At 36.7% G+C, this 26123-nt stretch overlaps 1 protein-coding gene and 1 pseudogene across 1 annotated transcript; both read right to left on the reverse strand.

Annotated features, from left to right (window-relative positions):
• Positions 1-13481: 13481 nt before the first annotated feature.
• On the reverse strand, positions 13482-14420 carry LOC141513621 (olfactory receptor 1N1-like). The gene has a single exon (XM_074223627.1). It carries the CDS (start codon positions 14418-14420, stop codon positions 13482-13484), a length of 939 nt encoding a protein of 312 aa, XP_074079728.1.
• Positions 14421-22227: 7807 nt separating this feature from the next.
• On the reverse strand, positions 22228-23248 carry LOC141508977 (rhomboid domain-containing protein 2 pseudogene; annotated as a pseudogene).
• Positions 23249-26123: the final 2875 nt, after the last annotated feature.

Genomic DNA, 26123 nt, shown 5'->3' on the forward strand with positions numbered 1-26123 from the left:
GCTGAGGTCTCTCTGTTATCCCTGAGGCAGGACTCTTTTGTGTTGTCCATACTCAGGGCCAGGCTGCAGTCTGGGGTCCCCTACTATCATAGCAGAACAGGGACTCAAATTTCCATTGCAAGGGTTATGGTCATTCACAGACCAAAGCAGGAGTCTCTTATAAGATATTGGAGGAACTGAGGTCCCTGGGGCAGTGTTCCTGAACATAATTGCAATGACCCTCAAAAGCTTGGGGCAGTACATCCTGTACCCTGGAAGTAGAACCCCACTTTAAGAAAGATATAAGATCAAGTCATTGACTGGTGAAATGAGAAAACAATAGAAGAAAAAAATCCAACTATAGACGGTTACTTTGGTCCTATGGAGCACTGAAATATACATTCAGAAGATAACAAATTCAAAACTATTGAATCCAAAGCCTCCAAGAAAAATACGAATTTATATCAGGATATGGAAGAATTAAAAGAAAGAAATTAAAAGGAAGAAAAATCAGAGTGATGTGGGAAAATCTTAAAAACCGAGTCAGTAGCTTGATAAGGGAGATACCATAAAATGCTGAAGAAAATTTCACCTTAAATACAAGTTGAAGCAAAAAAAAGTAGTCCAAAAGCCAAAGAGGACAAGAATGCCTTAAGAAATAGAGGTGGCCAGAAGGAAAAGGAGATACAAAAACTCTTTGAAACAAATAATTCCTTCAAATGGAGAATGGAACTTAGAAAAGCTGATGACTGTGAGAAATCAAGAAACAATAAAACAACTCAAAAGAATGATAAACTTGAGGAAAATGTGAAATATCTCATTGGAAAAACAAGTGACCTGGATAATAGATACAGAGGAGGCAATTTTAATATTATTTGACTACCTGAAAGTCATGACTGGGAAAAGAGCCTAGACTTCATTTTTTCAAGAAATAATCTAGGAAAACTGGAAGCAGAGGGTAAAATAAAAATGGAGGGAATCCTCCAGGCACTGGAAAGAGATTCCAAAATCAAAATTCCCAGGAATATTTTACTAAATTCCAGAACTCCCTAGTCAAGGAGAAAATATTACAAGCAGCCAGAAAGAAACAATTCAAATATCATGGAGTCACACAGGATTACACAGGATTTAGCAACATCTACTTTAAGGACTCATAGGACTTGGAATATGATATTCCAAATTCCAAAAGAGCTTGGATTATAACCTACCCAGCGAAAATGAAATACTCTTTCAGGGGAAAAGATGGATAATCAATGAAATAGGGGACTTTTAAACTTTTCTGTAGAAATGATTCAGAGCTGAACAGAAAGTTTGATCTTCCAGTGCAAAACTCGGGTGAAGCATTGAGAGGGTCTATGAGAAGGGCTAATCCTGAGAGACCTGATGTTGAACTGCTTAAATTACTTCATGGGTAGATGATACTGATAACTCATATGAATCTTTTCATTTATTAGGGCAGCTACAAGGAGCATATATAGATTAGGTACAGGACCGAGTTGAATTTGTATATTTTTTTACAGCTATCTATATTTAATAGTTATGATCATAAAGATTTTCTTTTTTATATAAGTATTTTACTTGTTTTCCAACTATATGAAATAGTAATTTCTACCAATCATTGTTTGTAAGGTTTTGAATTTTACAATTTTCTCCATCCTCCTTTCCCTCCCCCCACAAGAAGGCAATTTGATATTTTTACATTGTTTCCATGCTAGGCATTGATCAATATTGAATGTGTTGAGAGATAAAACACATCCTTGAAAAAGAAGTAAAATATTAGAGATACCCAAATTATGTTGTACATAAGATATCTTTTTTAAAAATTGAAAATAATAATCTTTGGTCTTTGTTTAAATTCCAAAGTTCCTTCTCTGCATACAGATGGTATTCCTCATCACAGACATTCTAAAATTTTCCCTGATTATTACAATGACGGAATGAGCAAATCCATTAAGATTGATCAGCACCCCAAGATGCTGTGAGGTATATAATGTTCTGCTTCTGGTTTTGCTCATCTTGCTTAGCATCAATTCATGCAAGTTTTTCCAAGCTTTTCTGAAATTCCATCTCTCCTGTTTTCTAATAGAAAAATAATATTCCATCACATGCATATGGCACAATGTGTTCAGGCATTCCCCAATTGATGGACATCCCCTTGATTTCCAATTCTTTGCCACTACAAACAGAACTGTTATGAATATTGTTGTACAAGTGATTTTTTTTACCCTTTTTCATGATCTCTTTAGTACCAGTAATGACTTTGCTGGATCAAAGGGTATGCACATTTTTATTGTCCTTTGGGCATAATTCGAAATTGCTCTCCAGAGAGGTTGGATCACTTCGCAGCTCCATCAACAATGGATTAGTATACCAGATTTCCCACATCCCTTCCAATACTGTTCATTATCCTTTCTGTTTATATTGGCCAATCTGAGAGGTGTGAGGTGGTACCTCAGAGATGCTTTAATTTGCATTTTCATATGAATATAGATAGCTTTGATTTCCTTCATCTAGGAAAGATAAATCAAAAATGATTTGACTTCCTGAAAGCCATGATCATAAAAAAAAGGCTAGACATCATCTTTCATGAAATTGTAATGGAATATTGGTCCAATATTCTAGATGCAAAGAGTAAAATACAAATTGAAGTAATTTACTGTTTGCGTCCTGAAAGAGATGCCAAAAATGAAAACTCCTAGGAACATTATATTCTAACCAAATTCCAGAGTTCCTAGAGCAAGGAGAACATATTGGAAACAATATAGAAAGAAACAATTTGAGTATTATGGAGCCAGAGTCAGGACAAAATAAGATTTAGCAGCTTCTTCCTTAGAGGGTTGTAGGGTTTAGAATAGGATATTTGAAAAGGCAAAAGAGCTTGGATGACAACCAACTACCCAGCAAAATACAATATATTCTTTCAAGGGGAAAAGAGGATATTCATTGAAATAGAGGACTTTCAAACTTACCTGTTGAAAGACCAGAACTGAACAGAAAATTCGACTTTTAAATACACTACTCAAAAGAAGAATAAAAATGTAAATAGAATATGGAAATAATAAGGGTTTAATGATTTTGAACTTTTCATATTCCTACATGGGAAGATGAAGCTGGTAATGCATTACAATTTTCACATTATTAGGACAGTTTGAAGGAGTATATTATACGTGTGTGTGTGTGTGTGTGTGTGTGTGTGTGTGTGTGTGTGTGTGTGAAGGGATGGCATTGAAAACAAAATTAATGGGTGAGAGAAGAACTGGGAGAAAAGAAAAGAGGGAGATAGACTGGAGTTTATTATTTCACATTAAAAATATAAGAAAGGGATTTTAAAGTGGAGTGGAAGGGAGAAAGGAGGGGCTAGTAAGGGAACCTTATTTTCATCAGAATTTGCTCAGAGAGGAATTAATATATGAACCCAGTTGGATTTGGAAAGCCATTTTACTCCACAGGAAAGTAGGAGGGGAAGGAGATAAGAGAAAGGTAGAATAATGGAGGGCAGGTTTGGGGAATCACTAGTTAGAAGCAAAACTCTTTTAAGGTAGTAAAGAGTGAAAGGAGAGAGAAAACAGAATAAAAACATTGGGGGAAATAGATTGGAAGGGAATATATTTAGCATTAGTAATTATGAAAAAACATTTTGAATAAAGTTCTCTGATAAAGGTCTCATTCCTCAAAAATATATAGAATTGAGTCAAATTTTTAGATATAAGAACAATTCACCAGTTGCTAAATGATCAAAAGATATAGTTTTCAGATAAAGTTATCAATGCTAATCCATATCCAGTTTATTAATATTCTAACTCACTATTAATTGGGGAATGCAAATTAAAACAATTCTGTGACACTAACTTATACCTATTTGATTGGCTAATAGAATAGAAAAGGAAGATGACAAATATTGTAGAGGTTGTAGGGAAAATGAGGCATTAATACACTATTGGTGAAGTTGTAAACTGATTAAACCACTCTTGTAGAGTAATCTGGATTTATGCCTAAAGAGTTTAGACCTAGCAATGCAAGTTATATATTACAAAAGTAATGAAAAACAAAAAGGAAAAGGATCTATATGTACAAGAATATTTACAGCAACTCTTTCCTGGTGGCAAATAATTGGAAATTGAGGAGATACCTATCAATTGGAGAATGGCTAAACAAGTTGGGATATACTTGTGAGGCAATGCTATTCTGCTATAAGAAATAATGAGCAGGATGGTCTCAGAAAATCTTTGAAAAATTTACAAGAGCTGATGCAAAGTGAAATGTACTGTGTATAAAAATAGAAAATTTTTTTAGGATAATTAGCTGTGAATGATTTAACTTTTCTCAACAATACAGTGTCCCAAGACAACTCTGAAGACCTAATGATGAAGAATACTATCTATGACCAGAGAAGAAGAAAAATACAATAGTTTACTGAAAACTTAGAAAGGTATTGACTTTTATTAGTTTGTATATGTCAAAATTTTAATTTTAATTCAAGTTAAATAAAGAAAAATATTTTTAAATTGTGGCTCAGTGATCTTAAGTTGGATGAAAGCAGTAACTCCAATATTTATCATTTCAGGTATAATCAATCCAGCTTAGATTTTTATAGATTTAATAATTAGTAGTCAGATAATTCACCATATAAATAACGTCTATATTATGAGCAATCTTGTAAAGCATGCCCCATTTTGACTGGAATTGCTTGTGTTGGAGAAGGGATCTCTGTTCTTCAGTAAACCGATTTACTGGTCTTAGAATTTAGAAGGCTGTCATTGTTCACATATATTTTTGCAGATCTTCTTTCCTAGAACTAATAAAATTTTATGAGCTTACCAAGATTAAAGAACCAGAAGACCTGACAAGTCCCTAAAGAATTGCACAGATAATGAACATTAACAAAGTCTTTTGTACTTTTCCCATACACTAAATAATTATCATTATTTTTCATCTTAAGGCAAAATATGCCCAATTAAATGCTTATGATAACCTAAAGAACAAAAATTCCTAATAGTGATAGTCAACTTCATAATTTTTCAGCATTCAGATCCAAAGTAGAGCTCATTTCTCAATGTATCCCATTCTCAGCATCATTTTCAAATTAACAGTATTTTAGTATAATTGTTTCTCTAAATCACAATGTAAAAAATTAAAAGCATAATTTTAACATAAAAATCACAGATTTTATACAGAAATATGAAATTTATAGCCCACCTTAAAACCCCTTTATCCAACTGAGTACATTTCTTAATTATTTTGCATAGAGAAATCATTTGATTTTTCTACCATTTTGGCATTCTCTACTAGTCTTTAAAAACTAATATAGATTAGTTGTAATTTTATTGCTCTTATATTTACAAATGTGGTACCAATAGCTACCTTTCAGAAAATAGATCAATGTGCCATGAATAATATTTTTTCTAATTTATCAAAACCCATTTTAAACCTAAATTTTAAATTGGTCAGTTTTCAATTTTAAATTGGTATGCTACATGATTCCAGCCTCTTTCCTACATCAAAAACAACATCAAATTCAATTAAATAAAGCCTGGTTATTTTGATAAGTCTTAAAACTTATTTTAACTATCTAAGAGAAATAAGCACTTCTCCAAATGAAATTCCCTATTTTACAGGTATGGAAATTTTCCTTTTTAATTCTTATCCACAAGGCTAAATTTGTAGAAATTGTATAATTCACTTCCAATAATTTATAAAACTTTTACTTCTCCTTGATCAAAATCTAAGAATCAACATGTATAAAATTTTTTATCTTCATCAAGGAAACATTTCAATTTGTTTTTTTCTTAAGTTTGCAAATAGTCTCTGCCAAATCCATTTAAGTAACTTTATTTTTATTTCACCTATGCAATAAGTTCTGCTAAATAAATCACAAAAGAACACAGTGGTAATGTTCTGATGTCACAAATCAGGAGTTAGGGTTCCTTTAATGAAGAATTCACAGAACCATCTGATCTTGGAGTTAAAGAGTAAAAAGGGGGAAAAATTATTAAATGCTACAACAAACGAGTGATGGGCAAGTCTTAGAGAAAGTTCATCTGTTAAACATTTCATAGAGGATTTGAAATTCTTTAATAAATATGGCCACATGGGGAAGAGACTTCACAGTAGTACAAAGGACAGCTTGCTCCCTGGCCAAGTGTCACAAAAAGAGTTGGGGGAAAAAAAGGGATGAATAGAGGGTTAGACCATCTTTAAGGACACTTCTGTGGTGAGAGAATGGGGGATAATTTTTAAGGAGTGGTTAGTCCCTGGTGTAGGAATGGTTAAACCTGGTGTTAGGTAGAATCTACTCTGCATGTGTAGCACCTCCTTTGCTAAGGCCAAGTTTTTGTTTTTGTAACCAAGGTCAGGAATGTGCACAATGAATGTTAAGTCCACAAAGGTTTAGGATTAAAGACATAGGGATACTGTAGGAACACAGGCTATTCTAATGGAGTGCAACCTGGACAGTCTCAGGAGCTGGCATGCCGCCCTAAGAGATAAGGTGTGCCGGAGTCCTTGGCAGCTGGACATTCCGCCCCACAGCCCAAGGGCACAAGACACAGCTGTGTTTTACCACCTCTCCCCCAACATACCCCCTTATCCTGTAATGCAAGACACTGCACATTCACCCCGCTTGTGTACCTCCATTCCCTCATTTTTCTTTGTTCTACCCTGGAAGACCTAACAGTATATATGCAATAGGTAAGCAGTAATAAAATTGAGCTGGAGGCATAAGGCAGCGGTGGCTTGACTCCTTATTCTCAGCTCTCCTCTGGGAGGGAGGTCGTCACTATGGGCCCCAAGGTGAAGCAAGACACATTTGGTGCAAAAACCTGGGATCCCCCCCCAATCTGAAGGACGCTTCAGAATTCACACTCATCCTTGCTGGCCAAGGTAATTGCCCCAAATTGACTGGTCTCTGATAGTCCCCTGGCCCCAGCAACCTCACAGCTTCTAGAGCCCCCTGTAGTCCCTTAACACAATGGGGAATCTTCCCCCTTCTTCCCAAGATACCCAAGTATGGGTTCTTAAACACCTCCTAAGTTCCCATCGCCTGAAATGCTCTGAAAAAGAATATAAGATAACACTCCAGGTGGTTTTGGCTTTGGCCCCCTGGATTGAAGCTGGCCACATCCTGGATCCTGACACTTGCCCACAGAGCTGAGGTCCATGGTGACTTTTTCTCCCCCCTCTGCCCTTCTATCCTATTGTCACTGCAATACATGCCTGCCTCAGGATATTGTACAGGCAGCTTTAGATGCAGAAAAGGCCAGGGCAGAGAGCCCGTGCCACCTCACTGAAGTTTGCAATGAGGGCACTCAAATTGATGAGAAATCCATTTGCTCTCCTCTTCCTGAACCCTCCCTGGATCCCCTGCCAGACAACCCACCTCCCAAAAGCCTCCTCTTGTCTATCCTGAGTGGCCTTGGGAAGACAGCTGGATGCAGCCTCCCCTAAACATCAAGATGCTCCCCCTGACCCATCAGCAGCAGCTAACAACTTCATGGATGCCTGTCAGATAAGAGATCTTTGCAGGGTCTCTTGATAACCCTTACCCACCCTCCCCTCTCCTCAAGGGGATTTCAGCACTCCCTGTCAGCATGCTCCCCTTCTCATTTCCCTCCCCTCCACCCATTCCACAGGCTTATGTAGACTTTACAGATGCAAACAGGCAGAATTACAAGCCCTGGCCTTGGTCCTTGCCTGCTTCCCTTCCTCCCCCATCCTAAAGCAAGGAATAGGGTTTGCTTGTGTTTTTCCCACAGATTGCACTGCGGCTGTGGATTCCCGACTGTCTGACCCTACCTGCCTCTCTAGATGATACTAATCACAGCAGCAGCAGCAGTAGTAGCAGCAGTGGCTTCCCCCCAGTCAGGTTTGAGATTGTGCTAGTTCTGTCCCTCCACCCGTGTAGTATCCCTAACCAAAGAAATGCAAAGAATGCCTCTAAACAACAATAGATGAAACCCTAGATGCAGAGGACCTAGGGGATGGAGATGATCCCCCAACCTCCCCACAACGCTCCAGGACGAACTCTTTACCTTGGCAAAAAGAGAAATAGACTTTACACCTAGAGGACACGTCCCTTCACCAACTCCTTGTTACTATGCTGTTCCTGCTGAACACCCCCACCCCTGGGTGCACAGTTATCCCTTCCCCCCTGATTCTTTTACCCATGGGTCATGATGTGTCTCTCCTCCCTGCTTACTGGCCCCAGAATTTCAGAACTTTGTACCCTGGACCTAAGATTACCGAAGGGCCCCAAACTCCACACACCCCTCTCTGCCCTTTTCTCCCTGACACCGGACACTCCCCCAGCTTCTAGTCTCCACAGATCCCCTGGACCCCGTGTAAAAGCCCCTATTCATTTCGTGTTATTTTGTTTATTATTATTTCACCGTGTTTATTATGACTGTCCAGGTCCCTCTGGCCCATAAGGCATGCTGAAGTCCTTGGGAACTGGACATTATGCCCCACAGCCCAAGGGCATAAGACACAGCTGTGTTTTACCACCTCCCCCCTAACATACCCCCTTATCCTGTAACACGAGAAGCTTCATGTACACCCCACTTGTGTACCCCCATTCCCTCATTTTCTTTGTTCTACCCTGGCAACCCTAACAGTATATATGTAGAAGCTGAGCAGTAATAAAATTGAGCTGGAGGCATAAGGCAGTGGTGGCCAGCTCCCCTCCGGGAGGGAGGTCATCACTGTGGGCCCCAAGGTGAAGCAAGCCACAGCAGGATACATAAGGGATGTCTGCTGCCAGGCTTACTGCTAAAATAGGTTTGCACAAGTCAATACAGAAAAGAAAAAATGCTTTAACAGTACAGAAAAAAAATTACAAGATTTCTTTCCAGTACAAAAAGATTACCATCTTTCTCTGCCCAAAGTTCTCCTGATCTAGTAAAGTAAAACATTCTCTACAAATCAAATTTTTCTTTTCCCCAAATTATTTGCTTTCTGATTTAAACAAGGTTCAATTTTATAAAGAAGCTGGAGAGAAGACTTAAAAAACTCTACTAGATGTTTCTTAGGCACAAAATAATTTTTAAAAATTGATTAATATATTTTATTTCTCCCAGTTGCATGCAAATTCAATTTTCAACGTTATTATTTTTTATGTTTTGAGTTCTGTATTCTTTTTCTCCCTCTTTCCCCAGGTCCTAAGACAGTAAGTTATTCGATATAGTTTCTATCTGTGCAATCAAAGAAAGCAAACTTACATATTTGTCATGTTGTTAAACAAAATAGAGATAAAAAAAGGAGTGGAGAATTATATGCTTAGATCTGCATTCATATACTATCTATTCTTTCTCTGGAGGTAGAAATCCTTCAGAATTTTCTTGTTGAAAGCCTGAAAATAGCTAGATCATTTATTTACTACCACACAATATTGCCATTATTGTGTAAAATGGTCTTCTAGTTCTTCTGTGTCTGTGTCTGTGTCTCTCTCTCTTTCACTTTTTGTTTCCTTCCCATCCTCCCTCCCTTCCAACCTCCCTCTCTTTTCTTACCTATTCCCAATATGGTCAGAAGTAGGAACACTTCCCAGAGATGGGAATATGTTGTTTACATTTTTAAAAAGAATAGTTCTCATCTTTTCTGCCCTGCTCCAAAGAGTTTTTTTCTCCAAATAAACTTTTCATGATCTTCTAATGAAAGTTTCAGGGGAAAGACTGATTATTTAGTATAGACTGAACATTCCCTTTTCTAGTATCTGGGAAGTTATCAGTAATTACGCAAACCAACAAGAGGTAGGTTAAATCCTTTGCTTCCTTTATGTTCTTTTGCAAAATACTAGTCTTGGACAGAATTTCATTGCAGATTTTACCTCTGGGGTTCCTGAATCTCCAGAAAGGGTGTGTTTGAAACAAATGGGGGAACACTTGATTAAAAAAATAATCTTAAGAGGATGTGCAAAGAATGCCCAAACTCTTATTTTACTGAAATTTCTTAAGGAGGTGGAGGCAGGACAGTTATCTCTTTTCCTGAGGAATAAAAGATGTATTTATTTTTATCTGCCAAAATAAGTCAAAAACTCATTTATTTAAGGAATTGAACATATTTTATTCTTTACAATTTGTAAGTCTTCATAAACAAAGACATCATATAATGGCCAATGTGTGACAGTGTTTAAGATATAAAGAGACTGGGAGGAAAAGAAGTGTTTCTTTTGTAGCAATTACAGTCTTTTTTCCCACTAGGGAAAGGAAGAGAACAATGAAGGACAGCAGCTATTGCAAATTGGTCCTACAATTCATGCAAGGATCATACATTGCAAAAATGTCAAATGTGAGACAAAATGGAATTAGTTTTGTCACTTCTTAATAGAGCACTCTTATAAAATAATCCACTTTTCACAACATTTTTTAGGTAGGACAGGATGTTTTGAACATAATACTCATAACTGAGCCTTTGAATGAATTCATTTTTTTGAGTTAGTTTGACCGAGTTTCTTAGTATCTTTCATATGGATTGTTGTCTAGCTACATGTTATCTGTTCTATACCTATATTATTGATTTTTTATTTTTATTATTTAGAAAGGTTATGAATGTTTTATTTTTTACATTATAATCCTTCACAGTTTTCTTTCACTTCTTAAGAAATCTCTTGTAAAAAAAAAAGAAAATACTTCAGTGAAACTAATAATATACAGTCATTCTTTGGAAGAACTTTGAATATTTCACATCTCTAATAGAATCCCAACCTTCCCCCTGCTTACTTATTAAAAATTTAATATAAATATACTTTCTCAACCTCTTACTTTTTACATCATTAGAAAAAATAAGAAAACAAGTTTCTTATAAAATTCACTTACAGTTAACGAAACATATAATCTCAATTTCTGAATATAATGGATATAATGGATAGCAGGTTTCAGTTTCAATTGTCTAGAAGCAAAATGATCATTAAGGTCATAAGGGTTAAATAAGAAGTCTTATTACTGTATTAAATAAAATCAATAGAATTAATGGAGAAAATTTAGAAACAAGTTCTGTAATCTTTAAAGCTGTTAAATCCTTTTTTTAATCTTTATTCTTTATTTCTTTTTATCCATATGCATATGCATATTTTTAAGTTTCCTTCTACCTCCCTTCCCACCCCACCTTCCCTCAGCAGTGAACAGTCAGGTTAGCATTGTACATACATATTTTTGATAAATATGTTTACAGATTAGTCATTTCCAGTGTGAGGAATTAGGGTTAAAGGAAAGAGATACATAAGAGATAATTTTTATAATGGGTTCAACAGATTCTGAAGGATTGTTTTTTGTTTTGTTTTATTTTTTTTTTAGTTTGTTTTTCTTCCTTTGGATGGGAATAACATTGTCCATAGCCAGTCTAATATGGTTGTCCTAACTCTGAACTGCTGAGAGCAATTGCTTCCATCAAAGTTGATCATCTCACAGTGTAAAATGTAAAATTTATATCCTGTCTCCTCATTTTCAACCCCCAGCTTTCAAACTTCTACCTGTTTGGGTCACATAAGTGGGAAGAGATTGCCCCTTGCCCTCAGTGCACATAAAATGCGCAAGGCTATAAAACCTGGGCTGGGCCCACACTCAGCTCCTGTCAGATCTCTGGTCCAGACAGCTCTCCCTGTCTTGCTTCCTCTCTTTATCTCCCTCTCTCTGTCCCTATGTCCATCTCCCAAAAACCCTCACCTAGCCTTTTGATAGCCTCTCCTGAAGTGCTTATTGACTCTCTGGGAGGAGGAAAAGTTTTAACCTGTAATAAAATTCTGACCATTTTTAAAACCCCAAGTAGTATGCAAATTCCTTTGTCTTTTGGTAACCCTTTATTTGGTTACCCCAAAACTCATTGTCCACATTTTGGTGACCTCACTGTGGATCCACTGAGTCCCTATTGGATCTGTTTGAACATCTATTGTTGATGTAGAGAAACCTGGGCATGGGAATGATGAGATCAGTTGAAGACAAACTTTGTAAATCTTTTGTTTGCATTGCAAAAAGAATCTTCTGAGGGCCTGACCTTCAACCTGATTTAGATTGCATTGTTTTTTTTTTTTTTTTTGGTGTGGGCAGCCAAGGAGCACAGGCCCTGGAAGACCACCCAAAAGAGACCCCTCCCCAAAAGGTAAAATCTCTAATAAGGGACTTGGGTCACTCCCAGGTCACCACCACCTCCCATGGACTCTGGGAGAAAATTTAAAGGAGATCCAAGGGAGGTGCTCAGACCTTTTAACCTTCCACTCTCCTGCTGAAACCTGACCAGCTGGCCTGGCCAATTCAATCAGCAATCCATGTGGTCTTCTCCTTAAACGCCTTTTAACTTTTCTATCATTTTCTTAATATGATGTAACTTCCTTTAATAAATCTCTGTTTTCTTTCCAAAACCTGCATTCCTGAGTCTGAGTCATGATTCTTCACAGGGCAGAACTGAACCCAAGAAAAAAAATCAGTGACAAAACCATGAGGTGTGAAAAACTGGGCTATCTTTTCTAGATCTGGCTAAATTGCACTCTTAGGAAAACCCTCCCCAATTTAGACCTCTCCCTTGCTCCTGGAAATTTGTGGAGAATGGTTGTGAGGTGCAGTATTGAAAAGACTTTGTTTTGTGGTGTGTGTGTTTGTATCAACTAATTGATATATGGGGACTCCTGGGTAAAGGTCACTCACCTTGTCTTGGCCCCTTGCTGGGGGGGGTCTGCTTATGTGGGACATAAGGTAATATATATATATATATATATATATATATATATATATATATATATATATATATGTATATTTGTCTGTGTGTGTGTGTGTGTGTGTGTGTGTGTGTGTGTGTGTGTGTGTGTGTGTGTGATTATCTGAGGATTTGAAGATGGCTTGAAATGAGCTGGGAGGATTTGTCACTGAGATTTGTTTAGAATTTTGAGAAGGGAAGTGGCCAGTTAAGGATTTTCTCTGCCCCCATTGCAAAAAGACAAGTGGAATTTTTAAAGAAGATTATTTAGGTTTGATATAAAATTCAAATTGTACATGTTGTGGGGTGGCTAGGTGGCACAGTGAATAGAGCACTGGCCCTGTAGTCAGGAGTACCTGAGTTCAAATGTGACCTGAGACATTTAATAATTACCTAGCTGTGTGACCTTGGGCAAGCCACTTAACCCTGTTTGCCTTGCAAAAATCTAAAAAAAAAAATTGTACATGTTGTAATGAGGCTGCTTAGTTATCATTTGGAGTACAGGTTCTCTCTCAGATGCCCTTTCCAGAACTTGGAGTCTGTGGTTCAGTGAAGAAGTCTGATGAGAAAATTTTGGATTTCAGCTCTTTCATCTGAAGTATTCATCCTAACAACATGCCATCTGTAAGTTTGATCAATATGGTACTTATGAAATTTAAGTCACTGTCTAATACAATGCCAAGGATGGAGTCTTTGGATACTCTACTACAGTTGCCTGCAGGCTAACTCTTACCAATTTACAAATATTTCCAAACAAAGCAAAGCTAAATCGGAAAGGCAAGATTAAGGGAAAGATAAGCATAGAGGATTTAATATTAATGTGTCTAAGAGGCAAATATCTTGCCTCTAAGAAGACTCTTTAGTGCCACTTTCACATCTTGGTTTCTCAGACTATAGAGGAAAGGGTTGAGCATTGGAGTTACCACTGTATATACCACAGAGGCCACAATGTCTTTGGTAGGGACAGTAGATGGAGGACTTAAATAAACACTAAAAACTGTGCTATAAAAGACACAAACGACAGAAAGGTGAGAGCCACAAGTGGAGAAGGCCTTTCTCCTGCCACCCCCTGAGGATGGCATCTTAAGGATGGCAGAGACAATACAGATATAAGAGATCAGAGTGCATAGAAAAGGACCTGCCAAAAATGGACCACCAACAAAAAATAGAACTAATTCATTTAGTCGAGTGGGAGAGCAGGCAACTTTCAACAAGGGATTGATGTCACAAAAAAAGTGGGATATTTCTCCTACCACACAGAAGGACAGTTTTGCTATGAGCAAAATATATAACAAAGCAATGACGTTAGCAATCACCCAGCACACACTCACCAGAAGGACACACAGCCGAGGGCTCATGGCTGTGTTATAATGGAGTGGGTGGCAAATGGCCATGTAGCGATCATATGCCATCACAGTAAGCAAGAAACTGTCCATGTCTCCAAAGATAAGGAAGAAATAGAGCTGTGTCAGACATCCTATATAGGAGATGGTACGTTGTTGTGTATAGAGGTTATGTAGCACTTTCAAGACTATAGAGGAAGACAGACCAATGTCAGCAAGGGAAAGACAAGCCAAGAAGAAATACATGGGGGTGTGGAGGCGAGATCCAAAGATGATGGCAAGGAAGATGAGCACATTCCCTGCCAGAGTGATCAGGTACATACACAAAAACAATCCAAAAAAGAGGTGTTGGTGTTCTGGCCACTGGGAGAACCCCTGGAGAAGAAACTCAGAGACACTGGACTGATTTCTATGTCCCATGTCATAGACATGCTAAGGGATCACAAAGCAAAAGTACCTAAGAAAATAAGGAAAGTAAAAGGATATTTTTAATTATATTATATAGAGGAAAGAACTAGAATAAAAATCAAGAAAACTGAATCATGAAAGTAATCCATTTGTGTCTTCATGACTCTTATTTAGCTATGTACCTCTCCTACATGTTTGATCATTCCTTTCTCCCTTTTTCCCAGTTTTTTAGCAAATACTATCTACTATCAACATCCTAACTACCAATGAATATTCTCAAAATCTCTTACCCTTAAAAATTCTTCTCCTATAGTGGATTATTCTTTGTCATTGGGAGAGGGGAGGGAATGGAGGATGGTAGAAAAATGTTGACAAAGCTTAGAAAAGAATAAATGTTGAAAACCATCTTTGCATAAAACTAAAAAAATAAAATAAAATCATATTCAAAATTTCTCCTGTTAGTTGCCATTCTTATCCCCTTCTAATCCCTACAAGGAATGGTACTGAGTTTTGTATGAATCAATATATTTTTCTCAGCCTATTTGTAGATCAGTGCTATATTTCTATAAATCCTTCAGAATTCTATCTCAAAGGCTAGAAGAAGAGAGAACACTCTAGGATAAATATTTTTACTAATATTTTATAAAGAAAGGGTACTGTGAGCAGAGTGTATGGGGTATACAATGAACCCAATAAATTCTTTGTTTCCTTTTTCTTTATCCCTCCTTTTTCTCCTATTTTAGTAAATATTAGAATTTAACTTAACTGTATGTTTGTGTGTTTGTGTGTGTGTCTGTGTGTGTGTGTGTGTCTGTGTGTGTGTGTGTGTGTGTGTGTGTGTGTGTGTGTGTGTGTGTGTGTTTGTGCCAGGTAGAATGCTGTGGGGTTTGCAAAGAGAAGTTACCTAGTAAAGAAGACAGGGGACTTGTCTCGGGGCTAAGAAAACTGGAGTGTAGTCTTGCCTCTGACATATACAAACATGAAAATTAGGTACCCCCCTTACCTTCCAGATGGCACAACACTAGCTCAATTTCCTTGCAATATTGAATTTCTTTTCCAAGAGCTTCCTTTAGGAATGAAAATTCAGATTTGGACTAAAATTGAAAAAAAAGTTTTGTAAAATTCCCAATTTCTTCTGTCTCTATCTTATTATATGTCTATATCATTATTCACCTGGACTATCATTCTAACCTCTTCATGGGTCTTCATCTTTTTACTCTATCTTCTTTAACCATCCTTCATAATCATAGTTCCACATTAAAATTCCAGCAATAGCTCCATAAAACCTAAGGGACCAAGCTCATATTTTAAGTCCATCAATGAAGGCCTGACATAATATTGTGCTTCATTAAATTTCTAGCTTTAACTCATGCTAGCTTGTACTTATTCGATTTAGGAGGCATCTATATGATATAAGGTTTTAGACTGCTGGACTCGGAGTCAAAGAAGACATGAATTCAAATTTGACCTGAGATCCTTCTGTTTATATGACCTTGGGACAAGTCATTTAACCTTTTTCTGCTTCAGTTTCTTCATTTATAAATGAATTTATATAAATAAAGTACCTACATAATTTATATAGTGAAAGTACTTAAATCCTAGAGATGTAAGAATAAAATGAGGAAATATTCATAAAATGCTTTGGGAACCATAAAGCACTTTGTAAATGCTCTCCATTACTGTGATGATGATTACCATTACAAACAGGATGGCTGCCCATCAATTCCCTCAGTTCTGCCTGCCAATTGAGTTTTTAATCCATCTCTCAGCCTCATAAATAATGTTTTCCATAATAAAGTTTTGAACTTTATAGATATACTTCTTTACACCTTGATTATAAACTTGCACTATTTTTTGCACTAAAAATTTTAAAGTCTATTTGCATAAGAAGAAGTTTGATCATCATGGATAGAGAGCTAAACTCTAAGAGATCTAGATTCGACTTTGAACTCTGATACATGCTATTTCTATGATCCTGGGAAGCAATATGACTTCTAAGTGCCCTTAATCAACTTTCTAAGAACATGAATTTCAGCAAAATTGTAAACCTGTCTTGGTCAAGTGAGTCTCTTCACTGACATATCTCTTAGCCACCGAAATCTTAGGTTGGGGCAAAAAATAATTATATAACAAAGATATGGACCGAATTTCATTTTTTTTTACCCTCCTTTACCTCTAGATGTATTTTGTTTATTTCAAAAGTTAAGAAAATGTCACAGTGGACAATTCTTCTGACCACTTCTCTGCTCCAGCTTTTAGAAATTGAAAGGTCATTTGAGAGGAACTGGGAAATCCCTCTGTCCATTGCATGTCAAACATGTAATGTATTCTACAAGCTGTAGATCTCTGGACTGGATAAGTGACGTAGAAGGAAAAGCCTTTGTCCTCAGTCTTAGCATTGGAATGCCTAAGTGTGGGATTATGAAGCCCCACACTGGACTAAATTCAATTGAAGAGCAGCTATCTGTGTCCTAAGTGCTCTCTCTCTCTCTCTCTCTCTCTCTCTCTCTCTCTCTCTCTCTCTCTCTCCCCTCTCTCTCTACAGCTCCCACTCCCAGTAGATCAGAGCATTTACCTTCTTAAATTGAACTTTGACGGTTTTGGGGAAAACAGTCCCCATAGATTTGTTAGAGAAGACAGACCTGACCATCTATACTCTCTCCAGACCAGTTCTTCCTGGAGCATAAGGGAGAGGCCCCAGGATGAGGTTACACAATGATTATGCTCTGGTACCTCAGAGCAGCTAATTTATTATCTTGGGGGAATTCTCCCTCTGACTCTTGGAGTAAGGTACTGTAGAAGGCAATGTTCTCAGAATTGGACCCTTGGGCTCTGAATAGAATCCCTTTCCTGAACAGAATCCCAGCTCCATTCCTGTTCTAGTCCTAGGTGATTCTAGTTTGAGTCATTTTGTCTCTTTCTTCATTACTCTATACTTGAACTTAGAATTATAGAATAAACCTGTTAATCAATTAATTGAATATTTGTTGAGTACTTTATATAGGCCAAAAATGGGCTAGGCACCTGAATAAGAATAGTAAGAATGAAAGCATTGCTGCTGTGAAGGAGGATCAATTCTATCAAAGGAGACAAAATCTAATACAATTGGTATAAAAAAACATTTTAGCTAAATTCCAGGTTAGAGTATGACTTTAACACTAGCCACTCTTCAGGGATCAGGAAAACTCATTCCACAATCATGAAATCTGCTTAAAATTTATTTCTTTTTAAAATGCTTATAAAAGCATTTTGATACCTCATTCTCTTCCTCCCTCTCAGAAATATATTCTTTCCAATTAGGATAGAAAGTTGGAAAAAAGAGTTCATAAAAATTAAGAATAAAAAAGTTTTCAGCATTCTGTATAAAATATCTCCTATTCATATTGATTGATGTCCAACTCTCTGAGGAACAGGTCTTATGTCATACCTAATTTTGTTGATTCTATGATAGTAAGTACAACAGTTACTAGCCCCATTCTCCATATCTTTCTATTATGGGATAATCTAGCCAAGCTTATGCAACTGGCACAGCCATTGAAAAGTTGGACTTCCCTATATGCTTTGCTCAAATTTTAGCAGGTCTTCAATAAAATAAGACACATATATTATCCAATCAACAAGCATTTATTGTCTACTACCATCACTTTGCTAATCTTTGGCTATGTCAAGAAAGGAAAATCACAATCTAATGGGGAGATGTCATATAACTTCTATGTGTAAGAAAGCTAAATTGTAAAATAAAAAGGAAATTAAAAAATGAGAAAGTTTCTAGAATTAAGAGAAGTTAGGAAAAGCTTCCTATGGAAGAATGGTATCAAATACACCAATAAATTAATATATGGGACAAGAAATTAATATATAAGATTGTCATCACATATTGACTTAGGAAAAAAACACAGTTCAATATAGTCTTATTTTTACTATATTTTTCTATATTTTGTTAAATTTTCTCCAATTTCATTTTATTATAGTTCTGGTCATGCTATGACCCTGATACTCTGGACCAGCATATTTAACATATCTGCTGTGGAAAGTAGAATTTTTTTTTAGATATTTGATAGAAAATAGTATATTCAGGAGGTGGAATTATGAGGGAAAAGATTCTATTCCTTAGGTACAATCAGCAAAAATGCCCAGAGATGAAAGATGGAGAGTTTTGTTGTAGAACAACAAGGTGATTAGAATCATTGTATTACAGAGTACATAGTGATTTATAAAATAAAAAAGATTTAAATGCAGGGGAGAACAGGGTCATGAAGATTTTTTTAATGCCATGTAGAAGAATTTCTATTTGATCATGGAGATAAGGAGCCAATGGAGTTTACTGAGTATGGAAATGACATGGTCATGCCTATGCTTCAGGAAAATCACTTTTGTGTTTGAATCGAGCATAGACTCAGAACTTGGAGACACATGTGCAAGGCCAAACAACCAGAAAGCTATTTCAGTTGTTGAGGCAGGAGGAAATGAGGGCATGATAGTCTCAGAGGAGAGTCTGGGGTGTCTCAAAGGTGAAATGACATATTATCACAAATTTGAGGACAGCTAGGTAGCATAATAGATTACAGTGCAGAGCCTAGAGTTAGGAATACTCAATCTCCTGAGTTCAAATCTGGTCTCAGACAGCTGTATGACCCAGGACAAGTCATATAGACTTGCTTGTCCCAGTTTCCTCTTCTATAAAATGAGTTGGAAAAGTAAATAACAAGCTACTCCAGTAGCAATGTCAAGAAGACTTCAAATGTGATCAAGAAGCATCAGATATGATTGAAAAATGACTGAACAACACCATAACAGATTTCTTGGAGATAGTAAAGCATTGACAATGACAACTTGTGAAGCTGTGGAGCTGGAATGACAGTATTGCCTTTGACATTAATAGAGAAGTTGAGAAATATAGATTTTAGAAGAAAGAAAATTAGTTTACCTTTGGAAATGTTTCACTGAAGATGTCTATTGGAAATCTAGTTCAAGATGTCTCACAGGTAGTTGGAGATGGGATACTGGTGGAAAAGAGATTAGACCTGAATAAGTATACTTGAGAATCATCACCATAACAATGATAATTAAATATATGAGAAGTAATGAATGGTATAAAGGGAGAAGAAAAATCATCTCAGGTCAAAGTCTTGTGGAAGAAACATGATCAATGATAATGACTTGAAGATCAAGCAAAGGAGACCGAGAAGTGGTTGTAAGATAAGTATGAGAACCAGGAGGGTATAGTGTAAAACCTAAAGGAAAAAAAAGATGATTAGAGAGAAGAAGATGATAAACTTTTTATTCCTCTAAATGTATTTTGTAGATTAGCAAGAAACTAACATAGTAATTTGGGTAACATAAAATTAATTGTTCCTATATTATTTCACATTTCCATAGTTCAAATCCTCCCAGATAAAGATCTCCCTTTATATTTAATTTAAAAAATGGAGTTGTGCTTTTGGAGATCTTTCTCTTCCTATCTCAACATGGTTTTCTACTTACATATTCAGACTTCTTCCTTCACTATTCAATCCTCCACCCCTCTTAGGGTCCTTCACTTTGCCATGTAAATCCCTTTATATTATGATCATGTCTCTTCCTGTCTTCTCCAGCAGTTTGGCCCTCTGTCACTCCCATTCTCTCATCCTCAATCTTTATCTTTTGACTTCTTTTCTACTATCCATTAGTATACAAATGTCTCCTCCATCCATTAAAAAAATCTCAATTAATGCAATGATACCTATTATGTATTATTTTGTACCTCTCTTCCAACTTCTGCATCCCTGAAAGATCTATCTCCATAAAGTTTCTTCACTTCTCTTCTTATTTGTTCTAAAGATTGCAACCTGGCTACTAACCTTATCATTCAACTGAAACCATTCCATCTAGTTATCAGCACTCTCATATTTACCAGTCTAATGGTCTTTTCTCAGTCTTTATTCTTCTTGACCTCCTGGCAAGTATCTTTGATGCTCTTTGGGTCCTTTTCTCTCTCTGCATCTATCATGTGTATGAAGATGATTTCCCAGACCCATATATTCACCCCCTGAATTTTCCCAAGAGAATTAATGTTTGATAATGTCTTTTTTATTTGATTTTACTCTGTTATTTTATTCTGTAATCATATTCTATATGTTAAATAGCAAGCTTGGGCCATTCCTCAGTGTGAAAGTTCAGCTTCCCCTTTTCATTACTCACTAACAGTTCAGTAAATAGTCTCTTGCTTAGGTAATTACTTCACTTTACCTTTTTCTTATATTTTATTCGAGCCACTCTTTAACTCCCATTCTATAGTACCAATTTCCTTGATGAACACTTAGAAATAGATGCCTCCTAGATATATTCAACTTGTGTCAAAGCTAGTTTTTTAAGCCCTCCCTTCTTCTAAATATCTCAATTATTATCTTTTTTAATGTTTCTTTATTTATTTTTCCAAATACATAAAGGGATAGTTTCCAACATTCCTCCTTTTGCAAGCTTTAGTGTTCCAAAGTTTTCCACCACTCTCCCTTCCCATCCCCTTTCCATAGCAACAAACAATCTGATATAGGCTGTATATGCAAACCTATATACATAAATTTTCCTATTATTTTTATATTAGTCAAGATTAAAAAAGAACAAAAATTCGGGGGAAAAAACATGAGAAAGAAGAGAGCTTTGCTCTCCATTAGGAATGCATCATTTTTTTTTCTCAGGATGTGGATGGCATTTTTCTTAACAAGTCTCTCAGAATTGTCCTTGATCACTGAACTGCTGAGAGAAGTTGTGTACAGCGTAGTTGATCATCTAACTTGCATTTTTTAGTGTGAATAATGTTCTCTTAGTTTTTCTTGCTTCACTCAGCATCAGTTCATACAAGGTTTTCCAATCTTTTCTGAAGTCAAAACACTCATATCTTACAGAACAACAGAAATCAATAAAATGCATATACCATAGCTTATTCATTCATTTTCCCTATTGATGGACATCTCAACTTCCAGTTTCTTTGTCACTACAAAAATAGCTGCAATAAATATTTTTGTACATGGGAATCATTTCCCCTTTTTTGAGGATCTCTTTGGGATCAGACTTAGTAGTGGAATTGCTGGATCAAAGGATTTGCAGTTTAATTGCCCTTTGAGCATAGTTCCAAATTTCCCTAAAAAATGGTTGAATCAGTTCACAACCACCAAAAGGGAATTATTGTTCCAGTTTTTGCACATACTTTCCAACATTGATAATTTTCCCTTTTTGTCATTTTAGTCAGACTGATAAGGGTGAGGTGGTATCTTAGAGTTGTTTTAATTTGCATTTTCCTAGTCAATAATTATTGGAAGTATTTTTTACATACGATGATAGTCATAATTTGTTCATTTGAAAACTGCTTGTTCATATATTTTGATCATTTATCAATAAGAGAATGACTTGTATTTTTTCTTGGGTACACTAGTTTTATTTGAGCAAAACCCTTTTTTTTGTTGGATCTTTATATTTTTAATAAAAAAACTAACATAGTACACTAGTCCAAACTCCCAAGGATCATGCTTTACTGGAAAATTTCTGCTGACGTAGCTCCTTAGCTCTAGGCCAGTCAAAGTTGGGAGAACATGGTGTGGTGGGCTGAGCAATGAAGGGCAAAGGTACACACATACACACACACACACACACACACAAACACACGCATGAGCTATTACACAAAACATCAAAGAGAAGAGCTCAAGAGAAGCAACCAGGGGCCACACAGGAGCTTGAGCCCAGAAAGGACAGTTGGGTACGATGGCTTCAACCACAAAGACTGCTTGTGGCCAGGGCAAGGACTCAGATGTGGTGAGTGGAGGCTGCTCTCCTTGGGAGTCTGTCATTGCCTCTGGACCCTTGACCCCTCCGTGGGCACTGAGGTTGTGTTGTGGCCCAGGGTCAGCTGTTGTGGCCCTTGGCAGACTGGAGGCTGTGGCAGGCAGCTCCCCTGGGTAGAACAGGAGACAGCAGGGTACAAGGTAGAGGAGGCAGGTGCAATGCCCAAGGGACTGTACATAAAACTGTACAGAAACTGGCTGGTAGGGAGGTGAGACAGGTGGACTCCTAGGGTCATCATTAGGCCAGGTTCCCAATCTCTCGGTGTTGTCATGTTGCTGCATCTGAATTCCCTGGAGGGTCAGCATGGGTAAGAATGATAACTCTTTGTAGGGTAGGATCCTGGCACTAGATTAATCTTCCATGTCTTTATGGCTTTTCTCTGAACTAAATATCCTGAGACATAGTTGAGCACTGTGGTCTGCCTCATCAGATTGAAGGGAAACTTCTGATCTACTTTCAGGGCAACTGACTCTGAGAGATCCAGGCAGGATTAGTAACCAAGACCATAGATAGAGCCAATGAAGAGTACACAGATGTTGTTGAGGAAAGAAGCTTGGGGAATAAACCAGGAGGCAAATAGTAGGAACCATGAGGCTGAGACAGGGACCCCCCAAAATTAAAGTTCTTCTTATTCTAGTTTAGAAGGAGCTGACACCCAGCATGGCAAAAGGCACTCTGGTCTTTTACTCCTCCAAAGCCAGCCAGATCCCAGAGAGTCTTCAGAAGGATGAAGAGAAAGGTGGAAAAGAAAGCGAAGACCAAGGTGAAGAAGCTGTGGTGCACAGTGCCCACACTCTTCTCAAAGCTGCTAGCAAAGCTACAGATGATGAAGAGGCCAGAGAGCAAGGAAAGGGGATGCTCATAGACCAAATGTAGGTTATCAGCCTGAAAACTTACCAGTCTTGCTCCAAGGCTGCAGGGCTAGGTCCGAGTGGGGCAGCAGCTGGGCGGCAGCAGGAGTCTGGGCCCAGATGAGGAAGGAGGCAGATGAGATACCGGCAGCCACCCCCACCACCTGCCATTCTCTCCCTGTGAAAAACTTTTTAAATTATAGTGGTTTTAATTATCCATTTTGTAATTTGTTATGTTCTCTATATCTTCTGTGGTCATAAACTTTCCTCCATTTATTGGCACCTCCTCAGATTTCTGTTTTTTGTCACATCAAAAATACCTAAATATATTTGATACATTCCAAGAGTTTCCTTTGTTTAGGACTAATAATTCACTTACTTTGTTTTTCTTCTAATTCCTCCTTCCATCTCCTATTTCTATTTTATTTCTCTTATATATATATATATAAAATATAGTTCTATGTCCAAATTATGTGAGTCTGTGTGTGTGTGTGTGTGTGTGTGTGTGTGTATGCTATTCCATTTCATTGCTTTTCCTGAGAGGTGCATCCATTCACAGTTGGACTAATAGTGCTCTACTGCTTGCTTTCATGCTGATCTTTAAGCATTTGCACTTTTTTCTGTTTACTTTGCCAATTTGATGAGCATGAGGTAGATTTCACAGTTAGTCTAATTTGCATTCCCATATTAATGATTTAGAGTATTTTATCTTATTATTATATACAACTTGAATTTCTTCCCTCGAAAACTATTTGCTCCTATCTTTTGTTTTTTTATCAATTGGAGAATGACTTAACCTGTATATAGTAATTATTTCCTTATAGATCCTGGAAATAAATGTTTATGAGAAAAACTTGCTCCAAAGATTTTTTTCTTCAAGTAACTTTCTCTAATATTTTTTATTTGTTTGAGAGGAAAAATAACTATAAAATATTTTGTAATAAAGATTATAAATTTTATTTGAAATCCTCTCTATTCTTTTTGTGGCCATAATTTTCTTTATCAATAGATATAATACATAGATTTTCTCCATGTTTATCTAATTTGTTTATGATGTGACCTTTTATATATGATATAAGGTATTGATCTAAATTCAATTTCTTTCATACTGCTATCTAATTACTCATCATGTTTTTTAATTCAGTTAGTGAGTTCTAATTCCAGTTTCTGGAACCTTTATGTTTACACAGCACTTGGTTAATATATACATTTGTTTCATATATTTTGTAGCTATATTATTTCATTGATTAATCTCTATTTTTAAAATCCCCATATAAAATTGGTTTGAGATTATTACTTTCCAGTATGGTTTGAGATGTATTATTATTAGGCTCTCTTTAATTGTTTTTTTTAGTTTCCCCTTGAGTTGATAGTACCATGTTAACTTTTAAAGAAAAAAATACTATAGGAGTGGAGGGATACAAGCAAAAACCAAATTGCAGCATGGATTTCTCTGTTTCAGTGTAAATGGGAGACTTTTATCTAATCATTCAAAGGAAGTAGAGAATCCTGAGAATCAAGGAAAGAAGAGGAAGTATGGTGAAGAAAAGACTAATTCAGTACCTTCAAGACTGACTCTACCTTAAATAAACTAAGTAGGTACGTGAGGGAAATGGAAAGATGATGAGTGGAGGCAAACAAAAAGAACATTCCAGGAATGGGGATAGAGAGGAACAATATATGGAAATTGAAGATAGTAAGTTATGTGAGGACATTTAAAGTGGACCAATGTATCTGGACTATTGTATATTTGGAAGACTAAAATTTGTAAGAAGATGAGAAAGGTAGGATGAAAACACGTAGACATTTTTTGGTGCCAGTCTAATCTTTTTGCTTTTATCAAACTAAAATTTACAGTAACTAAACATAGAGTTTTTACATTTTTATCATATTTGTCACATTCCCCCCACTTAAGGATATATCTTATCCTTAAGTCATTCAGCAAGAATGTGGTATTGCAAGGATGTAATCTTATAAATCAATGAGCAAGGAGATAGAATGTCTAAATAGTAATTTATCCTATTTTCCAGGTTAGGAAACTGAAACAACTGATCATTAAAAAAATCAAAATAATAAAAATAAAAGCAATAGATTCTTTTATATTTGCATCCCATAGCAGTAGTTCAGTAAAGGTTGTCCTTTAATACAGTATGATACATTTCTCATAAAGCCTCTATTCCTTTCCTGCCATTACCATGGACATCTACTGTTAAAGAAGGAAGGTGGGATTTAGTTTTAATAAAATCAAAACCTAAAAGAACAGATGAATTTATCATAGAAATAGGTATAACTTTTAGCTCTTTTTGATTTCAGGTTAAAGTCATCAAAGGTTTTTTAAAAGGTCAATTTTGAGAGATGGAGTCAAGATAGGGGAGAAAGTATTGATACTTGTCAAAACTCTTGACCAAACCCTAAGTAATATTTTAAAATAATGACTCTAAATAGATTCTCACAAGATGATGGAGTAAACCAGTTTTCCATCCTAAGACATCTTAGAAGATGAACAGAAAAGTCTGTAGCACCAGGGTGAGAGAATAGTAGACTCCTACAACCCAGAAACAGGCAGCGGGGCAGTTGAATCAATGACAGTAGTGACATTTTCCAGACTTCTCAGCTCTTAGATGCAAAAGTCAGCAGCAAAGATGTGTCCCACTAGGAAGAGAGTGGAGCAGGTCCAGTCCAAAAGTCAACAACATGGAGCTAGTCCAACAAAACAAGAACAAGACAGAATAAACCACTAAAACAGCTTCAGCAGCTATTTCTGAAGCTTTCAGCCCTCAGTTAGGGAGTGAAGGAATATAACAGGAATCGCTTTGCTAGCACTGAGACACATTCTGTTACTTTGGTTATACTTAGACCTAGGTTGCAAATCTGGGTGGCAGTGCCAGGGTGAAGAGGAGCAGTTGGCACACCAGACCTTGCAGTCACAAATGAAGCAGGGGCCTTCCTCAAATTTCAGGACAGAAAAGAATCCATAGACCAGGAGAATACGTCTTACCACTTTGGAGGAATTGAAAATTTGCAGGTTCCCAGAAATGCAAATAGC

This window comes from Macrotis lagotis, chromosome 1, assembly GCF_037893015.1.
Source record: "Macrotis lagotis isolate mMagLag1 chromosome 1, bilby.v1.9.chrom.fasta, whole genome shotgun sequence".
Taxonomy (NCBI): domain Eukaryota; kingdom Metazoa; phylum Chordata; class Mammalia; order Peramelemorphia; family Peramelidae; genus Macrotis; species Macrotis lagotis.